Genomic DNA, 27,624 nt, shown 5'->3' on the forward strand with positions numbered 1-27,624 from the left:
GAGAGAGAGAGAGAGAGAGAGAGAGAGAGAGAGAGAGAGAGAGAGAGAGAGAGAGAGACAGAGATTGCAGACTGTCTAGAAGCGATATCCGGTAGCGTTTCCGCGTCTACCCCGGAAACTAATGTGCCTATGTAGAGATTGAAAGCAGCGAGGGGTGAAAGTACGTCGAGGGTGAAATCGATTTTTTTCTCCACCGAGAGCCTGAACAGTATCTCCGTGCGCTCGTCACGAGATGGCGCCAAGTTATCATTTGCACGACTATATTCACTTCTTTTTTGATGAAGAAATTTAAGAAATTAATTTTTGCGCTAAAATACCAAATAGGCTACTTTTCTTTAGGTGCAGAAGTGGTCATGTCAATTATACAAATAATACTGATATCAGAAGATGTTCACATATTGGTAATATCAATTGACAGAAATATCAATTAACATAAAGATAGCGATATGTTCTTAATGATCAGTCATTTACTGTAAACTTTATTAACATAAGTAAATATCTCTTTTTCAAAATATATTAACTTCTGAAAAGCAAATATTTAGTTTACTTAAATTGTCTAGATTATATTTAAGTAATTATTCAGTGTGAATCAATTGAAAATTGATAAAAGATTCGTGATTATTTAATTTATGCAGGCATACTCTCATATGTATCTTCATTTCATTCATAGTTTCTGTTGCGATCGTGAATTTGACATGTATAAAGCAACTTTTTTCTGTAATTTCAACGGCACAATTGTTCTTACTCAGACTTTACGAGGAGTATCGAAGGATAAAGCACGGAGGAAGATATGACGGTGTATACTACGGGACATCAAAGGTAGGGACATCTAACTGTGACTCGTGAAAGTTGGATGGTTTGATTTTGTGCAGCCCTTGTTGAAACCCATCTTCCCCCCTTCTGGAGGGTGGGGCTTAGGGGTATTCCCACAATCCCCGAACCCACCCTTTAGACAGCCCCATCGTTGTTGCCCCCCATAAGCCGCCCTTCTTCGCGCCCTCCCAGCATCTTCTTCCGCGCCATCTGCGACTTCTGCAGACTTCGGCCGCGCGCGTGCGGCGACGTAATTTCACCGATTTGTAATCGTAAGTTAGGAACAATTTGTAGCAAGCCGAACGTTTAATTTCATCGATATATGTAGTATGCGGCGCTACAATTGTTAAACTCTTACCGAGTCTTTCATTTTTACAAGCATTTACATTTTTACTACGCAACTCTCGATGCGTTACGATGTTTAAACTTAATCTACGATGCTTCTTGCTTCCTGTTTCTTGTTCTTTATCTTTTTCCGGCTTAGGTTTAAAGGTTTAAAGTTTGAGTCAGAAGAAAATAAAGAAAAAGAAGCCGTGTAAGGAAAGAACACATTATAAATTAAGTTTTATGTGCGCACAGCTCTCAATGCATTGCACTTGCAATTACTTTTGATTTGTATCTTATGAACGAGCGATCATGCTATTTTTTATTAACTAGTGACTATACTGATAACTATACTATTACAACAATAACAAGTCAAATATAACGATCTTGGACACTTACATCGGTTTAATTTTAACTTTAATCTAATTCAGCGCGACATTTCTTATGATATTTCAAATTTTCCCGATCTTAAACGGAAGATATTTTATAAGAAATATCATTTATAATAAACTTAGACGGAAGATGTGTAAAATATAGTGAATAGTGAAACTTAATGAAGTTTCAATATTTCTTAATACTTTTACAAACGTAAGTGCTGGGAAAATTATAGTCACGCTGTAGAAAATGAATTTGACCTCCAGATGATTCTCAAAAATTACTTATGTAAGAAAGAAACAATAGTCCAAATTTATCTTCCCTCTAAGTTTCATCCAAGAGAATTTTCAGAAAACCTTGATTTATAATTGGATATAATTTATAATATTTTTGATATTTTCATTATCTTATCTTTTGTCCAAGAAAATTCTTAGAAAATTTTAATTTATAGAGATATTGGACTGGTTCGATTGAGATGATCCAGCCTGAAATTTTAAGATCGATAAAACTACTTACCTGGCGATGGTGACAATAGTCGGAGCTGTAGGCAGAGCCGCGAGGAATAATTTGAAAGTACCACCGATCAAGCGATCGAGATCGTTGGATTCCGTCACGTGCTCAGGCAAGGCTGTATCGTCGATGGTACAACCTGCGTCGTACACCAGCAACCAATCAATCTCCGAATCTTTGTAAGCGGCCTTTACCTCTCGGCTGATCAGCTCCACGGTTTCATATCTGCACATTACAAGAGGTTTGCATGATTATTGATTATGTTGTTACGAAGTCAAACAGACTTGGTTTGCTAGGTGTGAATTCTCTTGAAATCGCACTCGCAAATCTTTTGTATTTCTGCATCCGTGTTAGGCGTGTATCTGCACGAAAAAAAGCGCTTGATTACATTAGCCAAAAGTTCTACTGAAAATTCCGGTTGAAGTTACCAGAATTCAAATTAAACCGAAATCTTGTCAATTTGAACGGAATTTCGGTAACTTCAATTGGAATTTTTGGTTTGTTCATATTTCATTATAGAAATTCGGTGAATCCAATCAAATCTTTTTTTCCGTGTGGTATATATATATTTAAAAGCAAATTTTTATCATAATTAACATCATAATTAAGGGACCAAACTAATACAACGTTCCGAAAAAACGTATTTTTGGAAATTAATTTTGCGAAAATTTACCGAATGTTTTGAAACATTGTATATTAATGAAAATAACTATTAAACTCTATATATTACTATTTCTGTTATTTAGGAAAACCTATAAATAAATATGTAATATGTAGTTGAACTCACGACTGCAAAAAATATCACTGCAATCGACAAAAAAAAAGTAGTTCTAGTGACCTGAGGTGAAAAAACCAAAAAGTTTCATAAATAATATAGCTGTAGTTGCAGGATAAACCTGAATTTTATGCTGTGGAACGAAATTGCAGAAACAATAGCTGTTTGGAAATTGGATATTTAAATTCGCATTTCTTATTATTTTTCCCTATTAAAAAAGTATTCAGTTTAATATTTTCCTGGATTTTTTTTTATTCATCCTCCAACTCTCTATAAGCATATTATTTAATAAACTTTTTAATTTTTTGTCTTCAGGTCATTAGAAAGGAGGCAATCTTTTCCATCGCTTACAACGATATTTTCTGCAATTGTAAGTATCACCATATGCTGCGTATTGATTTATAGGTTTTTCTAAATAACAAAAATGACAATATAAAGCTTAATAGTTAGTTAATTAATCTGGCAAATCTTGCTGATCTTTTCCAAAATGTTACATTCGGTTTAAACAGCGCTATTTTCACTGAGAATTAATTACATAATTGATTTATACATGTAAAAATGATTATAGGTAATCGAGCTCGATTCAATAAATAAGATTTAAGATTAACTCGTTCTACTATCGTAGAATAATAAAACACTTATGAAAAATCTTCGACACAAGAATGATAAGTTCGAAAAGAATAATAAGAGCGAAAGCAGTAAAAACGATAATAAAATGAAAATAAGGAGAATAAGTTTCTCGTCGGCGACAGGGATGGCTCATTTTCGAAAATGGCGATTACACGGGTAATTTGCGAGTCGCACATGAGCGGGAGGGCCAGACGTAGGGCCACGAGGGCCAGAAGCGGGAGACAAAGGTGAACGATAGAAAGTTTATAATGCCCCAACGCGCGCGATAGCACGTGGCTGCAAAAGTTGAGGTATTTCCTGAAGGCACGCGACGAAAGTTAACACGGCCGCAAGAACGGTTCCGGGTGCCCGTAATTTGTACTCCTCCGTTCCTCCGTGAGCGCTCTTTATCTCCCTCCCTCCGACTCTCTCTTTACTCTCCCCCCGCCCCTTATACCGCCCTCTTCTGCTTTTACTCTTATCTGATCACAAGTTTTCCTCGTTTTCTGCAGCTGCAATTCCTGGCGCGGCACGATCGGACGATACCTTCGTTGACAAGCAGGGGCCGATCCTGGGCTTTTTTCCCCTGTTCTTTTTTTTTCCTTTGCTTTTAGATTACCGATAATGATATCATTGGATGACGATGCGGGAGCCGCGACGACGGCAGACCCGCCGTAAACCTGCCTCGTGATGAAACATACTTCTAACGGAGCCCGCTTGGATGGCTGTGATTATCATCGTTACTGTTTCGTGGACACAAGCATGTGGGGCGTCCCATTATTGTATGATTTTTTATTGCGACGCCAAGGAGTTTTATGTGAAGACAAGATCTTGATAAATTCAATTTCAATTTTATCAAGTTTTTTTCGAGGAATTATTTCAATCCGTAAATTCGCAAGAAAGCACTTATACAGAAATACGTGTTTCTTATCTTTTTAATTACTTTATAACATATCCAAAATTTATAAAAATTGGTGAGCTACGTTTCCAAACGTTTTCTTGTCGTATTAAAAAAATAAATGTGATTTTATTATGAGCGGAATCCTCGTATACATGATTTTTTTAGAGCCAAAAAGAAAATATTCCAAGCACAACATTTTTATTATGGGTTTATTTACTTTCAATTTAATACACGCAATTATCTTCTTTACTGAAAAAAGCAAATGTGGTAGGTTCTAATCAAACATATATAAATTTTCCCAAATAAATTTTCCTACTCTTGGAAAAAAATTGAAAAAATCCACGGAAAAAATAAAAAAAGAACTGGTTTCTTTCATGACTTCAAAATTATAATCTGCATATTAATCTAATCGTGAAATCGCGGACATGTATCTCATGTACGATCTTGCCAATGGATACTCTAGCTGCATGACGTCTCTTTGTGCGGAAATATATCCAAATCGGAAAATTCTGTAATATGAAAATATCAAACGTGTGTAGAAATGGACGGAGAACATCTTTTGTAAATGTCAAAATAATAATATGGTAAGTTCATTCACCGCGCGTGATCATTGGAAGCACCTAAATAACTTGCGTTACCAGAATCGAGCAACATTTGTAATTCTGAAAGGGTTGATTTTCTTATCTATGCTTACTAAACATTTTTAACTCGATATAACGAATATCATCCATCCTGTAAGTTTTGAATCTTTTCATTTGAATATCCAGTATAAAAATTTCCATCGCTGGAAAACCTTTCAACGAACTGTGAATATTAAACTTTTCTGAGACGAAATTTAGCGCACCAATTGACGGGAAGAAACTGAAGGAGACATTAAATTGTATCGCACGCAAAGTTGAAGAAACGGCTCGCGAGTACCGTCGCCCTCGATGCGGGCTTGCTCGACAAGAAGAGGGCGAAAATGTCTCTCTCACGCAACGCGATACGCGATACTGTGCGAGGAACAGCACAAATTAGTCGACACACGCACCGGAAGGCGCGGGGACACCTTCGGTATTAATAACGGAAACGCACGCTATATCATTTCGCCACTGACACACGGCCGAGCGCATAATTTTCGAATTAAGCTAAACGGTCCTGGGTTAGGCCGATACCGTGTGTGTACGTAACCGAACGTCTGTCCCGTAATGGATGTAATCGGTGAGAAGTTTAGTCCTCTCCTTTTTGTTATTTGGCCGGGATACCAGGTGTGTGGCTAGCGTGCGGCGTGCCCGCTCGCTAACGCGTCAACTGTTTATAAGAGGAGGCCATCGTCGGCCTTTCGCGCCCACTTTTTCCTCGCTGAATATTAATTATTCTCCCGAAAGCATCTGCACACCTGCCCTACACTCGCCTCCGGGCCGGACACACACGGGCCCGCTTCTTCGTGTCTATCGTCGCTCGTGTGATTCCTGCCGCAGATTATCCTGACAGTTGGGTAACAAAGTCGGTAACGATCGATCTTGAGGAAACGAGAACAGGCTTTTGTGTCCCGCACGTCGTTTGCCGCGCGTCAACAACGCCGCGAACAACGATGCACTCGCGAAAACGCGGCCGTTGCGACTAGGGATGTGCGAATCAGGCCGGTTCTACATTAGTTGCAAATCGCAAGGTTGCAAGAAAATTTAGCAATCATAATTGATCATTCTTCTCGCGACCAAAGGAAAATTAACTGTGGTTGGTCAATTTTCTTGCGAGCTTGAGACTTGCAACTAATGTAAAACGACTCTTAAATTGTGTCTTCGCGATGCGATCTTGTTTCAGAATTGCAATGAATGCGATATATCGTATCACAATTATGTATTGCAAATATGATTTGAAATCGTGCGCAATTTTGTATCGCAAATGCGATTTTTAATCATAAAAGAATCAGAGGCATAATGGGAATCGTAATGTTTAAATAAATGTTAAACATATCAGAAATAAATCAACTCTTCGTATTGCATCAAAATATTCCTTGAAATATCTTATAACAAAACACAAATTTTATTGTAAAAGAATAGTTAAAAATACAAGCATAATAAAATTAAACGATGTTATCTTAGAAACATTATTTAATCTTATTATACTTTCTATGTGTTATTGCATGTTTAATTAATTGTAATTATTTATTGACATTTTTCTCATTAAACAATAACACTGCCTCTTTTATTACTTTTATTTACTAAAACATTAGTGACAGTCAATATTAAGTGTAATAATCTTTGGTAATCTTCTGAAACATATATAATAAAAAAATATATAACAATTATATAAATATATAATAATGCAACTTAACATTTTAAGACTGTTATAACATATTAAACTTAACATATTAAAACTTTTCTTTACATATTATATTTAATATTAAGAACTGGAATATGATGTAAAATCATCTTTACTATCTGTTTTACATTTTGACACTTTAATCTAACATACTACAATAAAAAAGAATGCTGTAGCAATTTTATCTTTTCATTATATGACGCAATTGAAATGGCTCAACAGTGTTAAAAAATCTCACATTCCCACGAATTGTAACTTTTCTTAACTTTTTTCCGGACGTACTGAATCGAAAGTCACTAGTTTGTAGATAAGTAAAATTAAAAAATCAATTAGGAAGTCGAAAATGACCGCAATGTGCCAGAATGGGATAAAATTCATCTTGATAATAGTTACCAGAATATAAATAATATAAAGTTCATTGTATTCTTTCTGCTGCACATAAATTGTTCCTGTCGACTGTAGCGTATCATTAGAATCTCACAGTATGATCGATGATGCTTAGGCATCTCGTTAATAGGTATAATTATAAACGACTTATCGCACTCACCACCTGAATACATTGTGATGGCGCGCGTCTTCCGTGGACATTCAATTTTGAGAGGAGATTTTTCAGATCGCATCGTTAGGCCGATCCATTAAGGCCCCCTCGTGATTCGAGAAATCACCAGGTTCACACAACCCTATGATTCCCATCGCGTAATTCAAATTTAATGCTTGTAATTTAGGACGCTTGAATGCTGCAGGTAATCGTGGAATTCCTATCTTCGCGATGCCAGATATATTACGTCGAAGAATGTGCCAGCGATACGTATGATCTGTCGATTGCAGAATTCATTCCTTTATTGCTCCGTTCAACATGAAGCTAATTTAATATTGATGGGAATATAACTTGAGTTGTTTATTGAAACGAACGCGAATGAGATATCGCAGCGAATAATAATAAATATCCTTGACATTGATCTGGTAGAGAGACACACATCACTCAATGCTACTGAAAGAAGCGCACTCTAAAACATTTGTCGACGAATATGTGCGTGCCGACGCGGACATTACTATGTACGATTTATCAGTAATCTTGAAATGTTGGATCGTCGGATAGCGTTACAGAGTGCATCAACCTCGCGATCTCTGGAAACGGGAAGCAGGAACACGGGGATTCGATTCTGATATATCACACGACGATTTGTTACGTATGCATATGAAATACACACACACACACATACACACATATTTCTCCCCTTTTTTATCATCGACGACGGCGCCGTCGCGTGCAAAACGATCGAATGATAGATGTATTATCTCCGTGCGTTCTCTCACGGCTACAATTATACACAGCGGCAAAAACGATCGTGGAATCTCTTTGGATCCTTTTTTTTTACACTTATAAAGCAGATGTCACGAGAGACTAACACCAACGCATCCGCCTCTATCTCTGTGATTCATATTTCTCGAGTACGCGTGCGAGTAGAAGAGAAAAAGAGAGAGGAGAGAGAGAGAGAGAGAAAGAAAGAGAGAGAGAGAAAGAGACCGGTTTTGTTCTTTTCCATCGCTCCTCTCTTCATCTCTCTCTTTTTTTTTGTAACATACGCCACTACTACATTCTCGCACAATGAGAGTAAAAGGAGTGCGAGCCAAAGGGAGAAAGAAAGACAGAGGTACAAAGCGAATGAGACGGGAATAACGAGGAAGGAAGCGAGACACTACTGGTCCACGGCTGCCTCGACGAATGAGTTAACGGACAATAGCGGTCCACGTTGAAAAAATAAGGGAAAGAGGGACGTCGAACGAAGGGAGGGGGCCCTCATTACGAAGGGCGCCCCCGGTGTGTTTGTCGATAAGGGGGCCTATATGCAAATGGCCGTCCGTAGCCGGACGGACGGAAAGAAAAAGTTTCCCTCTCTCGCTCGTTGCTTCTCCGCGTCTCTCTTTCTCTCTCTCTCTCTCTCCCTTTCTTTCTATTTGTTGCGACGTTCCTTCTCTCGGTGCAGAAATAATGCCCTCTGACAGTATGCTAAAGTAGGGGGGGAAGGGAGAGAAGTATAATGTATCGTAATCAGATAATCAATTATTAAGAGCCCGGCAAAAAACAACGAGGGTTGACGTGCGAGCAACAGGACAGGATCGCAGCCGGATGCGAGAGGGGCCCTCGTTCTTCACTACCTCCGCGATTCATCTCGAGATCTCGCCGAGGCGGCTAATACTTGATACTGCGTTTTAAAGTTTCATCAAAGCGCTGCCTTTGCGAGACGCGACCGCGGCTCTCTTCTTATCATCGTCGGAATAACATCGCCAGAGAGTTAATTTCGCGCGTACATTATTAAGAATGCGCCTCTTGGGTATCGGTAAGAATATAAATTCCACAATGGATATTTAAATTATATATATTATTATATATATGTTATATATATATTATATATATATAATATATATATATTATAATATATATATATATATATAATATATATATAATATATATATATATATAATATATATATATATATTATATATATATATATATATATATATATATATATATATATATATATATATAATATATTTATTCCCTTTATGTTGGACATTATATAGTTTATACGTGTATTGATACGTATTAGTCAGTTGTAGGTTTGTTAGCTCGATATTTTGTTTATTTTGTTCAAAAGAGATAGAATATATTGACAGAGACAGGATATACTGAACTACGTCTACGTTTAATTTAATTGAACTGAGAATTAAATAATTGAGAGTTATATTGAAGTACTAAATTAGTTATTCTGTTAATCAGTTGGCTTATTTAAGATGGTTACTGTGTGTATAAAAAATTATAAAACGGAAGCCTTTCTAAGACGCGTGTACAAGAGGCAAGGATTATGTATAATAAATAAAAGTCAATAAATAAGTAAATATAAAACACAATGGATCGTTAGACAGTTCTCGGATAGAAACTTCGCGAAGAAATTTACGAATGAGATAATTTAGTCAAGGAGCTGGATAACATTCTCGACTAAATTATCTTGTTAATTGAGCAGGAGCTTCTCTTGCCTCTCTTTTGCAAAAAGGATACGAAGTTGGGCCGGAACGTTTGCTGGGAAATCGAGTGAGAATTCTCCCGAACCGGTTAATTTATTTACGCATATATATCTGCGTTTTGGATCTTTATTGATAATCGTTATTTGAAATTTACTTCGGTAAGAGATTAGATTTGAGACTCGGACTTGAATTTAAAGTTAGATGTGAATCTTTCAGATGAATCGCAATCACAAATGCAATGTCGCATATATTATGTGATTCAAGTAAAAACTCAAATCTAACTCTAAATTTAGGTATTTTAAGTAAGACAAGTTTCAAATAATGACTATTAATACGGGGAGGAGGGGGAGAGTCTTAGTGCACTGAGAGAAATTATCTGATAAAAAATTAACAAACAAATATTTCCGATAAATTTTTATATCCAATCAGGATATCCGATTAAATTTAATCGGGTATTTCCGATCATAATGGCATTTTATCAGATAAATCAATAACAAAATTATGAACCGATATTTCTTATCGGATGCTTCCGAATCGAATACTAAAATTCATCAGTATTTATCGGAGATCCATTTATTAATTTTTTATCACATAATTTCTCTCAGTGTGTGTCTCAGATTTATTTCATTGACTTAAGAGCGAATGTCAAAGATTTGAATATCAAATATCCTTCCTATTCTCATTAAAAAGCGAAAAGATCGATGCTCTCGCTATCGTTTAGCGATCTATCCATAGCAAATATATCACCCTCCGCGGGTTCGATCTTTTTCCGGCATAGTGTAACCGAACCTGTCTCACATAAATGTTTGCCGAGATGTTTGTTCGGAAAATGCATCGATATCGAGTTACCAATCTATAATGGGTAGACCCAGCTGTGTTCACGCGTGTGATCGAAGATAAACGTTTATTATACGCGACCTGAAATTTCAGTTATCTATTACGCACGCGCTCCGCGATTGTGATGCAACGAGAACGGCTGACACACTGAGAGAAATTATCCGCTAAAAAATTAACAAACGGATATTTCCGATCAAAATATGAATTTTTGTATCCGATCAAGAAATATCCAATGAGAAATACCGGTTCATGATTTTGTGACCGGCTTATTTGATGAAATGCCATTAGCATCGAAAGTATTCGATTAATTTTAATCGGACGTCTTAATCAGATATAAACATTGTTCGGAATTTGATCAGAAATATCCGTTTGTTAATTTTTTATCGGGAAAATTTCTCTCAGTGTATGTCAATTGCATATATCGATAACTTATTTTTTCGCTAGTAATATATGTATAAAATGTAGAAAATAATATTACTAATTTTACAATTCATTGAATTATCAGGTTGTGCGATGAATAATTTCGGATTTTCCTGGCGGAACAAAACGATTACATTTTTATGCCGTTATAATTTTGTGGAACAACGTATGTGAAAGAGGACAAAGGATCGCAGTGGTCGTTACGTTATTTCGCAAAATTATAACGCCGCAAAAATATGATCGTTTTATGTAACCTAAAAAAAATCCGGAATTACTTACATAACCCGTTATATCGAGCTCAGTCAGTTCTATTAGGTATCTGCGTCGAGAAAGGTGCAACTTGATAATCAGCGACAGATTGTAATGTCATTTAAATTCTGTCTCAGATCAGATGTCAAATCGCCAGTCCAGTTAGTCGGTCCAGGGACCGATCGGCGAAACGTCGAAAGCCCGCGTCGCGCTGTTGGTGTCGCGTGGATACCTGTCATGCGACACGTGCCATTCGAGGCACGATAATTTGGTGCGTACTCGCAGGTAGAACGGGATGTGTTTGGGACAGCGGGGCAGGTACAACACGTCTGTATCGAGAAACGATCCTAAGGGGTCGCCCCATACTACCAATCAATAGATATTCCTCCCCATCGAACGTTTCGGAGTATTGTCGATATTGAGTGCATTCAGCTGCACTGTGGGACAGACAGGTTGCACTGTTGCCACCGATGTGCCGCGACGGAAGTTGAAAGGACCATTGACATTGTGTCAAGCACAGGTCAATCTTTTTTACCGCGACTCGTCTTGCGCCGAGCTCGTTCGGAAGTTTATTAATTTCGACAGAGGGGACGATATTTTTCATCGGTCGGTGAGCCTTGACATCGGAAGAAACAAGAAAAAGAAAAAGAGAAAGAAAGAGAGAGAAAGAGAGAGAGAGAGTTCTATATTAATAAAAAATTAAGGAAATCAATTTGATATATTTTGAAGTAATATAGAAATTAATATTTAATATTAATTTATATATTTTATTATTTATTATTTATTTACATTTTATTTCTTATTATTTATTTTATTTTTATTATTTGTATATTTAATTTATTTAATTATATAAAAATTCTAAGAAATACATTTAGTTCATAAGATGCAACAATTATTCATATGGAATTAAGTAAAAAGAAAAAGAGAGATTAGATATAAATATTAAATGGAAAAGATATTGAAATATATTGTGTAAAAAAATATATTAATGAAATAAATAATAATAAAATAAATAATACATATTAATGAAGGAATATCATGATAGCATTATTGTAAATACAATTTAGTGTTAATTGGATATTACAAACGAATTAAATATTGCGGTGAGTGAATAATTTGTAATATTAATTAAAAATATCACGCACAGGTAAATTAAGTATTACAGCAAGTACAAGTTAACATTAATTAAATATTCCAAGAATCAAGAATATAGATATATTGAAAGTTTCATTTAAGAAATGCAACGCGACTGTACATTTTATTTCAGCCCCGACGCGTCTCTTCTCGAATTGGCCTTACAAAAACACCTCATCCTACCGTTTGATACACAGCTGCCGTGGAACCACTACGAGAGATCGTGAGTTCAATTCTGCCCGCGCGTCGTCGAGCCTTTCGTGCGAACGCCCGGGTCCCGTAACGTATTCCAAACCGAACCCTTCTCCGCGGAGACTTCTAATTAATTAACGGTCAAATATGGGACAATTGCGAAGTGCGTGCGAAGCGAGGCTGGCGCGGTGTGCTAACGCGTTAAGGCAGCGACAGCGGAAGGAAGGGAAAGGGAATAAGACGATGGGGGTCGGTTTCAGCGTGGCGCGTCACGCTGCGCGAGAAATTTGCATACGCGCTCCGGACTTAATTAGGTTACGGCTGCCGAAACCGGGTCGGAGTTCACACACTTCATTAGAAATTCCGATGCCCGGCCCGGTTTCATTCTGATATAATGTTCCGCGTAATCCACTGCGCGCGCTTCTCTCTCTCTCTCTCTCTTCCTTCCCAGGTTACACCCCTTCTTATATTACAATTTTTTCTCATCGTTTTTTTCCGCGTGCCTCTGTCAGCGACGTTCGCTCGGAATTCTCGTTCCATTAGAGATAATCGCTGTTATGCAAGGCCGCGATAGATTACCGCAAGCATAAGACAATTGATTTGATACGATCTATCGACGATTGTTCGTCGGTTCTAAAAACTACGAGGCATCTATTCTCCGTCGCGAAAAGGAGTGTCGTTAAATGAATGGCGCCAATAGTTTTACTCATATGTCCTGTGAAAAACAAAATATCTGACAAATAAAAGATATTTATTCGATGAATATTAATAACGTATTTACTTGTCCCAATATACATATTTCAACATTGAGGAAAGATTTCTTTCAAATGAAGAAACATATATTTTTCTAAAGCGTACGCGCCGTTACTTGCCACGAAAGCGTTTGTTTATTCCATTTAATCGGAAGAATTCAGATTGAAGTAAATACGTTATTATATGTAACACTCGTCGAATAAATCTTTTTTATTTTTCAGACGTTTTTTCTCTCGTGGTGTATCAATGACACAATTTTTATTTTCAAGGGTTTAACGTCACAAGTGGCGTTAAAAGAAGTAGTTAAAATAGAATGACATTTGGAGATTAAAAATAATGACACTTGAGGAAGAAAGTCGCATGGCTTCGGCGGAAAATGTTAGTGAAATCAGCTTGGCATGTTAAAAAATGCGAGTATTATTGCCGAATAAGAGAAGATAAATAAAAAATGAAAGAGGAAGAGAATGTTCACGTCAACAAAAATTCTCTGAATTGTTTGCTGCTTCTCACAGATCGCTCACGTCGCAGATGGAAGATCCATCGGTTGGTCGCATCCGGATGTAACATCGAGATTCCACGAAGGAACTCGATACGTCGGCTGACACATTCGCGAGACGTATCTCAGCTACCATTGCATATTTACATGAAAACAGCCCCTTCTAATTATAAAGGTTGCGGCGCTGCCTCACGAGCAAGGGGAACGACGTTGTGCTCTCTCGGAAAGGTGAAATAATCAAGTTAGCTTCTCTCTTTTGCTCTCTCTCTCTCTGTCTCTCTTCTTCTCTCTATGTGGGGCCTTATGCAAATTAGACCCTGCTACTGTATCAGCATCAGCTGTCTTAAAAGAAACTCGCGACACCGCCCGGCTGGAACAGGCAGTGGGAAGGTCTCACGCTGTCTGATTAATTCACTTCCGTTAATGGAGATATTTATTACTCGTCCGCGACTTCGTTAATCTTACTAGAATTATAAACGAGTTCTTCGCGCTTTTCTTCATCGTAGCCCGTACTTCCGCCGTATCTCACCTTATGCCAGTTACACTATTTTATGATCTCTTGTTAATAATTCAACGTACGTACACGCGCGTACGCGCACATACACACACACACTCTCCCTCTCTCTCTTTCATTCTCTCTCCAGCTGTTACATTTTACTTGTTCTTCTCTTTGATGATAAGATGTCTGGGATAATTATTAGACAAAAATTTGACAAAAAACTCAAGCACAAACAAAGGCAGCTTTCTTTCTTAAAATATGTGTGGAGTGAATTACAAAACATACAATGAAGTTTAGACACAATAAAGTTGGGAGCTCATCAAATTGTCAAAATTGAAAGTCATTACTGACGGGTTCTCTTGCTAAGCAATTATATTATTAATTATTATTTTTATTATATTATATATTTTATTACTATTAATTTATTGTTACTTATTATTCTTGATTATATTATTATAGCATAAGTTCGCTAATAATGATTCTCAATTTCGATAGTTTGGTGAGCTAACTTTATTGGTTCGCATTTTTTGCAATTCACTGTACATGTATTTATGTAGAAGACACAAAGAATGAAATAAACAGATAGCTTCCCTCGGGATACTCTTCGCGAGAAAATTGTCGTCGCGGCATCCGCGACAGATCGACCATCGAAATCACCTCTGATTTCCCGTCCTCTTTTTCTATCTTTCAAATCGTCTCTCCAACGAGTTCTCGTGGGAAAAAAATAATATCGAACTTCCCCGTTGATCCGAGTATAACCCGAGAGTATGAGTCGAGCGAATAGACAAAAGTTTTAATTGGTCTATCCGGATACGAAGTGTTCCTCATCTCCAAATTAACGATTAACGCGACGGCACAGGCTCCTCGATCGGCGCGGCTCGACTCGTAATTGCGTACAATCAGCGGTTTCTGGAGGAGCGAACGGCTTAACGAACCTCCCCTTTGTCGTCGCTCCGCGCAGTCGATTGTGGCTCGAGACAGAGAGAAAGAGAGAAAAAGGGAGCCGACAGACCGGCCGTAATAACAGTTTTAAAAAACCCCTTGAATATTACTCACCATCGGCAATGGACCTACCTACCGGTGCCGTGATTCGTGCAAATCGCGATTTAATAGTGTCAAGGAGCAAGCGAGCGACAGCAGCGGCGGTGGTGGCGGCGGGACGGCGGCGGCAGCGGCCGTGGGGGTGGAGAGATCGGCGAGCGTTTTACTCCTCGAGGAATTTTATCGGGAGCCGTAATTCTGGGGGTGGTGCGGGGTGACGAGTCCGAGTCCTTTAATAACGTAATTAGCTCGGAGGATCTAAAATTTCTACGGCGGATCGGGAATAAATTAATGCAATTATCCTTGCGCTCCGCTGTGGCCGCGACTCGGCGGGAGGGCGAGGGGATGAATCTTTGCTCTTTCGCTTCCTTTCTTCCGCGATACGGCGGAAGCGGTTTTGTTTCCGACGTCCTTTGCCCGGATATTTATATTGGCTCTTTCGCTCGCTTCTTCGTTCGCTGCGATCGAGAAATACCTGGCTTTGTATCAGGTGTTTGCAAAAGTTCGTACGATATTAAAACAGTTTTTATTTATTAATAAAAATGAGATGACATAATATTTTAATCAAATTATTGGTTATCAATTAATTTTTGCCATCTTTCGAGCAATAGTTTGATATCGCGTCGATAATATAACTCATATTTAAAATATCTCTTCAACGTAGTATCTGACTTTGGCGCGAACAAATCACAAAGTTTCAACACTGTTGAGACAAAAATGTAGTTGGATTGACAAAATCGGCGGTCAGCTGTCTTCAAAGAAATATTGTATTCATTGCACAAATTACGCGTTAGTGCAACAATAAGTTGCGTCGATGTAGTTACTGACCAAATCGCAATCATTGCAAATACGTCATTCGTTCAATTGACTAAACGTTTGCTTGAACGAATAAAATTCGTTCATGCAAAGTCTCATTGGCTCAACCACTTTTTCTCTCAATAAATGGGTTGTATTGGAAAGTGTATACCGAGTGGGATCATCTTCAACTCCACCTTTTCGTGTTCAAGGGTTAATATGCCAAATGTTCCGGCATGTTCCAGACGATAAAGGACGATTCAGCGGATACACGCCGAGCGATCACTCATCTCTGGCGCTCGTTAGAGGAAATTAATGTCGGTCACGTTTGAGTCCCGCGACGGAGATGGCAGGCGGAAGTTTTTCACGTCTTCTCGCGAATCGGCCCGGTGCGCGCGCGGCGACGTGACCTCGCACGAATTAGCGGGCCCGCATGCCGACGACGAATTGTCGCGTGTGCGCGCATACGTGCCGCCAACAAAAAGGAAACAAGAAGAAAGGCCCGGAGGAGGGCGACCTGGACATTATCGCCCGAAGGGTCTCGTCTTCCGCTCTGCCGTGCCTTCGTGAACGTATAGTACACGGTTCGAATTCTCGAGCACGGACGCGAGTGAGTATGCAAATGAATGGCAAGCGAGCCAAAGCCGGAACGGAATGGTATCCACCCTGAAAAAGGGATTTTGTTGTCGAAATGAAAATTTGGCACATCGGTTCGTAATTTGGCTAAAGTGTGATCAGCAATCACGTTTGGTAATTGCAACCAAAAAATTTAATTGCTGCTACACAGTTAGGAATCTTGAATACAAATGTTAAAATTTTTGTGTTATTCATTTTTGTCTATTATTTTGATATGAAATTAACATAGATATTACTTTCGCAATCTTTTAATGTGATATATTAATGTCAACTTAATAAAAAAAAGTCTTTTATATGTCACTTAGGAATGAAATATTATTTTGTTAATTTTTGACTTGACAATTATTTAAAAAAATGACATTTCTTAAAATCACTTTAATATTAACAAGAATTAAAAAGCAAGTCTTTCAATTATTGCAAATTTTGACATGTAGAACAACCAAATTTATTAAGAGAAAATGTTTCTATTACAAATAAGTTAAGTTAAAATAATTAATATATACCATAAAAAGTATTAAATAATATTTAAACAAAATGTTGCAATCTTTAGTACTTTGATAAAAATTTTTCTCAAAAGATATTGTGCAATAACTACTTTTGGGGTCCTCTTAAGACAGTTATCACATTGCTAAGAGCGGGCGATAATCGTTGTTATTAAGTGATCCAAAGAAATGCAGAAGTTCAGGACGTGACACGTCCACCCTGTGATCACGATCCTGAAGGAGACGGGACCCGATCGCACAAGGGGCCTATTACGCAAGCCAGCCCCGGAACAAGAAAAAACGACACATTGTGATGTGATGTATGCGCAAGGGGTCGCGCCGTGTAGGACTAGAACAAAGCGCCGCGATAAAAACTGGGCATGAATCCGGGTCGCGAGAAGGAGACGGCGAAGGGGAGGAAAGCGGGCCAGTGGGGGCCTGACGCTTCCGAATCTGCTTCTGCACTTTCAGTTCGGCACGCGTATTCAAACCGCGTTTCCGCTCGTTCCTTCGCTCCGCTCTCGCGACGTTCGCTCGTTCGTTCGCTCGCTGATAAGTATGTGATGATAATAATAATTATTATCTCGGAATGAGAAGATCACGGGATTCCAGTGTCGACATATATCGAGACGTATATCGTGACATTCGTTTGTCTCGTCGCGCGGACAATTGGTGCGTCATTATCGTTATCAGATCGGCGAAGCCGCGAGACCGAGACGAAACGTTTTCGAGTGTTCAATCAAAGGAAGCAGATGTGCCATTAAGAGGCTAAATATTGATATTAGTGTGCAAAAATGTTATTCTTGCTTAAAAGCGCGCGGCCGTGGTGTATGCATACGTATAAACCCAATATTTTGCTCGACTTCCGCATCGGCGCACCTTTTCCTCCGTTTGCTGCACCTAGTCCAGCGAAATTTTTGAATCTATTCACGCAAATTGATATTTCCTGCCGCCAGATTAAAACAAAAATCGTTCATATAATCGTGCGTGTGTATGTATTGAAAGGAAAAATGTCTAAAGAATAAATAATATCTATTCGGTGGGTACAAATTAACACTTATTCTAACAATCTAAATTCTTCTATTTAAATAGAACAATTATTTTCTCATAAAAAGCTAAGGTTTTAAGGAGATGTCTATTTCTTTATTTCTCAAAATTTATTTTGTATTAGGGAAGACCGGGGTTAGTTGATCGAGATAAATTGACAAAACTGGTTATTCTTATATTTTCTAACAAGTTACAGAATTAAGCAAGCAAAGTTTTTAACGTGTCAAAAATAGCTTTGAAAAACCTGCTTGCTTGATTCTAAAATCTATTGAAGAAATAATCGATTTCGCCAACTTACTCCGCTAGCCAAATAGTCACAATCTCTCTTATATTGCAAGAAGAGACAGTGTTTTGTGTTTAACATATTTAAAATTCTAAATACATTTCTTATGTATTTTCTTTTTCAATGCAGAAACTTTGTAAAAATTCCGGTAAACTTCATCAATTATATCACATAAAATCTACATATTCATTTCCATCAAGATGATTTTTCCAACCACGCGAACGTGGTATCTCTTCTCATTGAGTATTAGCGAGTTCGTTGGAGATATACATATATATAACGCGCGCCCTTCTTCGTGATATTATTTTACCGAATATCTCTCGTTCTTCGCGGGTATATGTCGGGCGAAGACGAAGATACAGTCCTCCGCGCGCGTAGAGTATTCACCTGGATACGAAAAGAGGAGAGATCCCCTATGAGGACAACGTGGGGTGGAGGAGCGAAGCGAGGATGGCCGCGTATGGATTCGCTCTGGCTTGTTCCGAGGGCGAAGTTAGGACGGTTTGGAAATGATGAAAAAGCTTCTTGCGTCACTGTCAGCCGCCGCCGGTCCGTATTACCTTCCCCATGCCGCCACCCGCTCCTACCCCTAGACCTCGTCTTTCCCCTTCGTCGCCATGTACCGAAGAGAACTTGGGGCTCCGCTCTATCCATCTTAATATTATTATTTCATTCCGCGAGCTCGGTTTTCAAGGCATCCTTGTTTCCCTTTTTCTCTCTCCCATCTCTTCTTCTCTCTCTTCCACTCCCTCCTTCTTCTTTCCTCCATCCCCTAGTTCTCTTTCTCGCTCTTTCTCTCTCTTCTCGACGACCTAATCGTGCGATCCGCGCACGAGAGCTCGACCTCCTTGTTTCCCCCCTCTGTGAAATTCACCTTCCGTCCTTCCCCGCCCTCAGGACCGATCTACCCGCCCCCGTCACCAGCACCCTCCACCTTCCGGAGCACCATCACTTACGGATCAATAGGGTATGGAAGATAAACGCAGCTAGAGGGGATCCACGGGGTGGAGAGAGCGCGAGCGCCAGCGCGGGTGGAATAACGGTGGAAAGGGAAAAAGGAAGAGCACAATGGTACCCACGCGGAGGCCCGGGTGTCTCGTGTCAACGAGATACCGGGGTATTTTTTGCCGCGAGTACGATTCCTTGTTGGGATTCGTAGCGCGGCGGTGCTCTCGAGAAATCGCCACGAGACTAGATAATGAATAAGAGATAATGAATAGGATCGGTCGCGCGAAAGAATATGATTACGAAATTATCGCGGGAAAAACAGAGGGGTATGACGATTCGGGCGTAACGACGAAATTGTAGACAGTCGCAGTGTCTAAATGTGAAAATCAGCGGTGAAGAGAGAACGGTACCAGGCGCGATCTCGACAAATATATCAAACCGCACTCAAAAGAATATACATCCAGGAAAGTGTACTTGAAAATTTATTTGTGAGATAAAGATTTATTTCACAGAAATAAACTTTATTTTACAGAAATAAACTTTATATCCCATAAATAAATTTTCAGATATTCTTTTCTCAGCGTAACTTCGTCATTAGCGGAATCTTCTTCTAAATTAAAAAAAAATTCTAATACCTAAAAAAAAAGAAAACCACTGAGAAAAAATACTTGAAAATTTCCTTGTGGGATATACAGTTAATTTCTATGAAATAAACTTTTGTCCTACAAATAAATTTTCATTTCTCAATGTTCTTTCCTCAGTGTAACTTCGCTCTTAGCGGAATCCTCTTGTGTTATGGCCTCAAGATTTTTCTAAATCCAAAGAGAAAATATTCTAACATTTCAAGAAAAGAGAACTACATTGAGAAAAAATACGTTAAAAATTTTCTTATGGAATGTAAAATTTATTATAGAAGAGGAATAATATTGTATTCAAAATATTTTCCATCTTTGGTTCCACTCTTGAGGTTATATGTATATCAGAGGATTTCGTTAAAGAAGAGATCATAATTTTGTTTGATGCGAAATAAAAAAGGCAAAAACAGTAGATATCTCCAGTTGATGTTTACTTTTAATGCGATAGTATTCCGTGTTTTTTATTTTCTGTCTCACTCTGTTCAACCGATTTCAAGGAGGCAGCTAAGATTTTGTTCAAATACGTTTATCTGAAAAATTTATCTGAGAAATAAGGTCGTCGCACGTTTTTTCGACGGAATTAAATTCCCCGAGACGGACTGCACACGAAACGAGTGAAATTGCGGAGCCATTCATGTGGGCAAAGTGTGATATAGTTTCGTCGTGATGCAAATAACGAAGTGTAACGGCATCTCTTCCAAATCCTATCCTGCAAACTGCGGATGCTGACTTGCGGGACTCGCACTGGCATAATCTTGCGACTAACGATACACGTCGCGATCACCATCGGGAGTGTCTCGCACGTTAACGAAGAGGAGGCCTTATTCAACGTCATTTCTTTTATCGATAAACGAGACGAAGCCGGAGTTCTCTCCGCGAAGGAGGAAATCGTTAGGAGAGCGACATGCAAATTCGTTCGAAACTTTCGTCCTCCTCCGCCTCTAGCACCCTCTAGGCAAGAAAAGCGGGACAGAGGACGGGAAGAAACCAGGGGGGAGCGAGGGGAAGACGGAAGCGGGCGCGACCCTCAAAGAAGACGAAGAGCCGGAGGAAAAGGAAGAGGAGAAAGAACGCGAGAGGCGGTGGAAGAAGAAGAAGAAGACCATCGCGCGCGGATGTTTTCTGTTCCTGGCTCTTGGCGATTTATGCGCGCCCCCGCCCCCGGTCCTGGTCCCGCTCCCCAACGCCTCCCCCCCCCCGAAATCGCGCGCCCTCGCTGGAAATGAAACGTCGCGAGGAGAAAGAGTGGAGAGGCGATCGGAGGCGCGGGGGTGGTCGGACGGTGGCATATGAAGGTGGATGGGCGGTGGATTCTCTACGTGAGGTGCTTTCGCATGACCTCGTTGTCGCGCGAGAAAAATCGAGAATACGGCTGGAATCCGAGAGGAGGTTGGAATATCGCTCCGGCGAGAGAGCTTCGACGACAATGGTGCCGAAGCGAGGAGCGGAATCAGGCGGCATGGCTCTCTTCGGCGCAGGTTTCAAATTCTTTTTAGCCCGCTGTATGAGTCATAGGGCGCACTAATATGCAGGCCGAGCTGTACTCCCACCTTTATGTCTCACACGGATCTTTATGTCGCAGCGTCTGGTTAATGACCGGGAAAATATTATTGCAGTTTTATTTTTATTTTGTTTCATTTCGTCCAGTGAATCTGCATTGAACAGATTCCTTTTGCTCTTGGAATTAAAATATTTTGTACATACAATTTGGTTGGCATCATGTATTCTTTACTAGGTGTATACATTATTGAGAAAGATAACACATATAACGGCAATTAAATCTTTTGGTTGCAATTATCAAACATTTTGTTGAGCCCGTTTTAACCAAAACGCTGTAAATTTTTGTCCCAACAACAAAATCTTTTTTTCAGTCTGATATGTATCCTCCAGTTTCATTATTCCTTTTCGCGTCGGTTTTCAAAATTATGATATCATCATTAAAAGAAAAACAAAAGATATGATCTTTGAATCTTAATTACCTTGTTTTGCTGTTAAAAGTGTTTTTTATGATTATATAACTTTCCAGATAGACTTTCACAATTATCACAACATGACACAATCGATAATTGACACTCTACAATTCTTTTTGTGAGATTATTTTTGTGAGATCAATACATTGAATTAATTATTAAATTTATATCATACAATGTAATTTTTTGTTATATCGGTACGAGAACAAATTCAGTAAAAGTTACACTCAAATCGTCATATTACATTTTGCACGTATTGTTTTCAGCAAATTTTGATAATTCTTTTAGTATTTCTTTCGTATTTCTATTTTGTCATATTTTATGTAGTTAGAATATTTACTTATTTATTCATTTTTTATTTATTTGTTGAATTTTGTGACTTGATATACTCAAAGTTGCTATAAAGTTCACGCATATTAATCTATTGGGATAGAAAATCAGCCAGTCTGGTATTTGAAGCTTCCGCGGGATGGACAGATATTCATTTTGCTTTCCGGTTTAGCGCCGCGTCTTTTGTGGGATTGTTTCCGACGCCTGGTGAACATTCCAGTTTACTTGAGTTCACTTCGCTGAACTGTATCAGGTGACGCTGCTTCTTGAAGAAGCAAACTGAAATATTCACGAAATGCCGGAAACAAATCCATAAAAGACACGTCGCTAAACTGGAAATCAAAACAAATATGAGAATCAGCCAACATCTCCTATCTCTAAGAGTCAAAAGACCCAACTCGTTAGATATAAATCTAAAGGCATATAACCGCAATATGAATTGCTCACAAGAGGGACGCAACTCTTACAGACTGGCTAGCAAAGTTGTTGTCAAAAATACGTGTACCTGTCTATCACCGAAGAGAAAAGAAGAAGCGCAATCTTCGAATCTCAATTACCCCGTTCTGCTGTCAAGAGTGCCCTTTATGGTCACGTATTTTATTGAAATGTCAAGTTTGTGTTCGTCTCCTCCTCATCTCCGGCAAATGTTTGCGCGAGCTTGTTACTGGCGCGTATTGCTCCAGCTTTTATTATATGTACCGAACGTTCCTAATCTTCTCTCGGTACACGTAACATGGCGGATTACAGGTATAAAGTAAGCGCGACGCTTTTCATTACCTTATCTACCGGGAGTTATCTGGGAACCGACAAAGGCGCACTCGCCGCGCACCTCCCCGTATAATCGCGCCAATAACTTTGCTACAATTTCACCGATAAATGGGCCGGCCACAGGGACACGGGGTAGCAAAGGAACAGTAGCAGGAGGAGGAAGAGGAGGAGGAGGAGGTTTCCTGCGTTACGTGGTTTCGATCTTCCGACGTGGTTGCTGCCGCGTGGGTCATTTTTCAAGCCCCGCGAATTTTTATCGCGTCGCGACGCATCCGGCCACACGCCATATTTCCCTGACCACCCGATAGATTCTAAACCGGCGCGCGGAGAAATATTGTCGTAAAAAAGAGGCGAAATAAAATTAAAGCGAGGCACGCAATACATACATACACACACACATACACACACACACACACACATACGCACCACCGCGGCCGGTTCGCCCGGTTTCCGATCGCCGTACACACCGCGTGTGCCTGCCGCCCGCCGACTCCCCCTCCCTCCCTCGACCCACCCCTTTCGTTTGCCCTCCTCGCTCCTTCCTCTCACCCCCACCGTTTAATCGGCCGCGTGCCGCCGGCGGAGGGGCGGTATAGCAATATGCGAAGCGAGCCAAGCCCGTTTAATATCGTAGATCGGGGCACAAATGAATATTCATTAAACACATTTTTCCGATTTTAATTACATCCCCTAAGCGGATCTGGCCCGGGCTTACGCAGCACTTCTCTCGTTCTCCTGCGCTCTTTCGCTCTTCCTCTGTCTCTCCTTGCCACCTTCTCCTCTGTCGTAACTCTCTCTATTCCTCTCCCCCCCCTCCCTCCTGGCGTCCCTCCGCTGCCTCTCCTCCCCTCCTCTCCCGCCCGCCAACCCGCAAAACCCCCGTTATTCTTTCTCTCTTTCTCTGTCCAAGATCCCGCGCGCGCTTTTTAATGAAATCCCCACGGTACGGGAGCGACGAACGCCATTATTAATATCACCGGTCTATCTTTGAACACAATAAAGAATTACTTTGTTATTAATTCCGATGTCCGGGCGACTCACCCTCTTCCCCTCTCTCTCGCCCCCCCGTCGTCGTCCCTATTCTGTCCTCTTCATCCCTTCGTCGCGCCGCCGTTGTCGACGCCACCGCAACGTTCATGTCGCCACGAAACCAGCGTGCCTATGAGTATATAGCGCTGAGATACATGGTGTTTCGCTTCGACGGGGCGTTCCCGCCGATACGACGCCGTCGAAATTTAATTTAGGCACGCGGCTTTCCTCGCTCTTTCTCTTTCCCTCTCCGTCCCTCTTGATCTTCTTCTTCCTGGCGCTCGCAAAATCGTGTCACGCGCTCGTGTTCGCTGCTCGAAGTCTAATTTCGTGCCGGTTTCTCGGCGTGCGGCTTCATAGGACACGTGGCGAACGATACGAGACAATATTTGCAATGTCACGAGTCTCAAGACACGAGATGATTTAACGAATGAGACAAGAACGGATACTGTACAAATAGGTTGTCACGTTTGTCACAAATCTCATGCGTGAAAATAACTGCCTGATTTTTAGTCCTGAACAGGTAGAGAATTTTATAATAAAATTAGTATAGGGAATTTTGTAACACACATAAGTACACCGAGGATCAGATCGACATTCTGCAATAATTTATTGTACTTTAATTTCGCAGATGCTATATTATATTTATTTCAGGAACTGAAATGTGCTATTACAAATTTCGCTATGCTTCTAACGAGATTTATTTTGTTCCGCAGTAAAATAGAACTTTGATACTACGGCGATCTATTCCTATATTACTAGAAACATAATAAAATTGCAAAGAATTTGTATGAAAAAGAACTATAACATCTCCGTATATGATATTGTGTGTGAAAATATTCCATGCGCGCGACAGACGTTGTTTTACGTTTGTTATTGTTATAGCTTATCTTGAGAGCTTTTCAAAACACTATAATAGAGAATTTTTTTGTTAAGTACTTTTCGAGTTATGAGGTTGAAATTTTGAATTATGAACTTGAAATTTAACAGCATGTGTCGATATGTGCGCACACAAACTGCGCAGCACGGCGAATGCCTCAAAGCTTGAATCAAAATCCCTTCCAATACTAGTAATATCCTCTCCTACATGCTGTTGCGTCTGCAATTTGACATTATTGGTCACTTTGACCAACGGAGTTGACTTTTTATTTGTAGTTTTTGCAAGTGATACTTGCTCGTTGATTGCGTTAATCATTGTCAAAAAATATTTTATTATGGTGTTTTGGAAAGCTCTCGAGATAAGCTATAAGAATATGCAATACAAAGTAGAGGGTTCTATTAAAAATTTTAAAACTGAGTGCCTCCTTGTACTTCCTTGAGGGGGGCGACCTTCGACCCCTTAAAAAAGTAGTTCCCTGAAATGATTGAACACGTATTTCGCGATTTTTCGGAATTTTAAAATGTTTCAGAAATAATGGAGGTGGTAACTGACTTTAGAAATACCTTGTATACATGTATCATTATACATCATAAGTATATATGTATTGCCATATGTTGTGGTAAAATAGCCCTGGGAATCAATGCAGATCTTTTTATTAAATACTAATTTGGCATAAAGTAAATCAGAATTTTAAAATAATTACATATGTCATAAAATAAATAAATAAATAAATAAATAAATAAATATATATATATATATAATGTGATAAAATATTTAATATATATACATATGTATCATAATTTATACATATATACATATATGTGTATGTGTGTGTATAACATTAATGGCTGAAGTATCTTCTAATTTTGAATTTTGACGAGTCTACGAAGCTTGTCATTAATTCATCAAAACGCATATAATTTGCAACATATATTCTGAAATATCTCGGTGAGCGAGAGCGGAGCGGTTCAAAGCGTCTCATTAAACAGCCATCCAGACCTTTTTCAAGGACGGCTCTCTCTCTCTCTCTCACTCTCTCTCCACCCTCTGCCTCTCTTTCTTTTCTCTCTCTCTCTTTCTCTCTAACTACAGACAACCTCGAATTTTTCTTTGTGCCTTGCCTCCCCCCGTGTATCCTCACTCTCACCCTCACCCTCGCCATGGATCGCGCACACATGACGCGATGGCGAACGACGAATGGACGACGCATGCGCCCGACATGATTTTTTTTCTTCTTTCACGGTATCCCCGCTCCATTCCGCCTCTTGTAAGGCGAGGGGTGGCTTTGGCGGTCGGGAGTACGGGTCGACGAAGTAAGGGTGTTGCCACGGGCAACGCTAACGAGCTCCATGAGCGTCGTCAGATAGAGCAACACACCACCATGGTATCCTCGTGCCACCCCCTCACCTTCGCCCGCGCAAACCCCCGTCCCGCCAACGGCGTAACGACAAACCTCATAGAAAGTTGCTTATGCATAAATACGGCTGCTTATGTGGTTATCGGCGGTTGTGAAACACTGAGAAACAAGATCTTGAAGATTGATCAATGCACATTTTTGCGCAACTTCGACGTCGTCCTCTCTTCAGATTGTCGGCTCTTTTGGATATTTACAGAAACGAAAAAGTGCGTTTCTGCATATTGCACGAACATTAATCTCATAATTCTCACATAACACGTGATGTAATTAGAGAAAATGTTATTAAAAATTGTTCCGACCAATATCATGTAAAAATTGATTTAAGATGCGTAATGGAATTATTGCGGATCTATCTTTAAATTTAAACGAACCTAATGTTCTCTCGAAACAAATTCTTCCTTTTATTTACTTAATTAAAAAACGACAACTCACGATATTTTTACATTAGTTAGACGCACGTATATTCACAAAAATGTCTCGCAGATATTTATTTATATGTTACATTACTGTGCTGCAAATTAAAATTTTCATGAGAAATCATGAAGTCCCATAAAAGAGCGATAAAACAAATTTGCTAAAAGAGACATCTCCCAAGAGATTAATTTACGATTAAAGGATTCTCTTTTTTTTTTGGTTGGATTGTTAGGACGAGGATCGCGTGGTTAGGGATGAATCAGCGGGGGTTTGTCGACCACGACGGTCCGCGGGAGGGTTGCCGTCGAGGTAGAAAGGCAATTACGTAATCAAGTAATTAGTCCCTGACCTCAGATAACAGGTTTCCTTGTAGCACTCGACCGTCCCGATTTTCCCCACAACTTCCTCCCACGACTTTCTCAATGACATTTCGAAGCAAAAGATACATCGCGAAATAATCGCGTATATAATCCCAACACACATTCCAAATTATTTGCGGCATTACCTTCTCGTTGATCATTGTAAGATATTACAAGTATGTAGGAAGCTTCTTCTAATCTAGGTTTTACGCGGAAGAAAATCGGAGTTAAGTTTGAGGAAAAATTAGAGGGTAGAGAAGTCGCGAAAAATGATCAACGAAACGTGAAACGAGTCATAAGCGACGGAGTGTTCTCTCACTATTATTGTCCATCGCACAAAGGACGCTCTTTCTTTCCTCCTCTATTTTTTTC

The 27,624-nt window shown here is 39.5% G+C and overlaps 1 protein-coding gene across 1 annotated transcript in view; it reads right to left on the bottom strand.

Annotated features, from left to right (window-relative positions):
• The window catches only part of LOC116841579 (UPF0489 protein C5orf22 homolog), a 473,194-nt gene that overhangs the window by 880 nt on the left and 444,690 nt on the right, over window positions 1-27,624 (bottom strand). Inside the window, exon 5 of the mRNA XM_032809669.1 lies at window positions 2,029-2,247. Within this exon, the coding sequence (XP_032665560.1) occupies window positions 2,029-2,247 (219 nt within the window). The remainder of the gene's footprint in view (window positions 1-2,028; window positions 2,248-27,624) is intronic.

This window comes from Odontomachus brunneus, unplaced genomic scaffold (assembly GCF_010583005.1).
Source record: "Odontomachus brunneus isolate Ranch 3 - 2012 unplaced genomic scaffold, Obru_v1 Obru_scaffold_016, whole genome shotgun sequence".
Lineage (NCBI taxonomy): Eukaryota > Metazoa > Arthropoda > Insecta > Hymenoptera > Formicidae > Odontomachus > Odontomachus brunneus.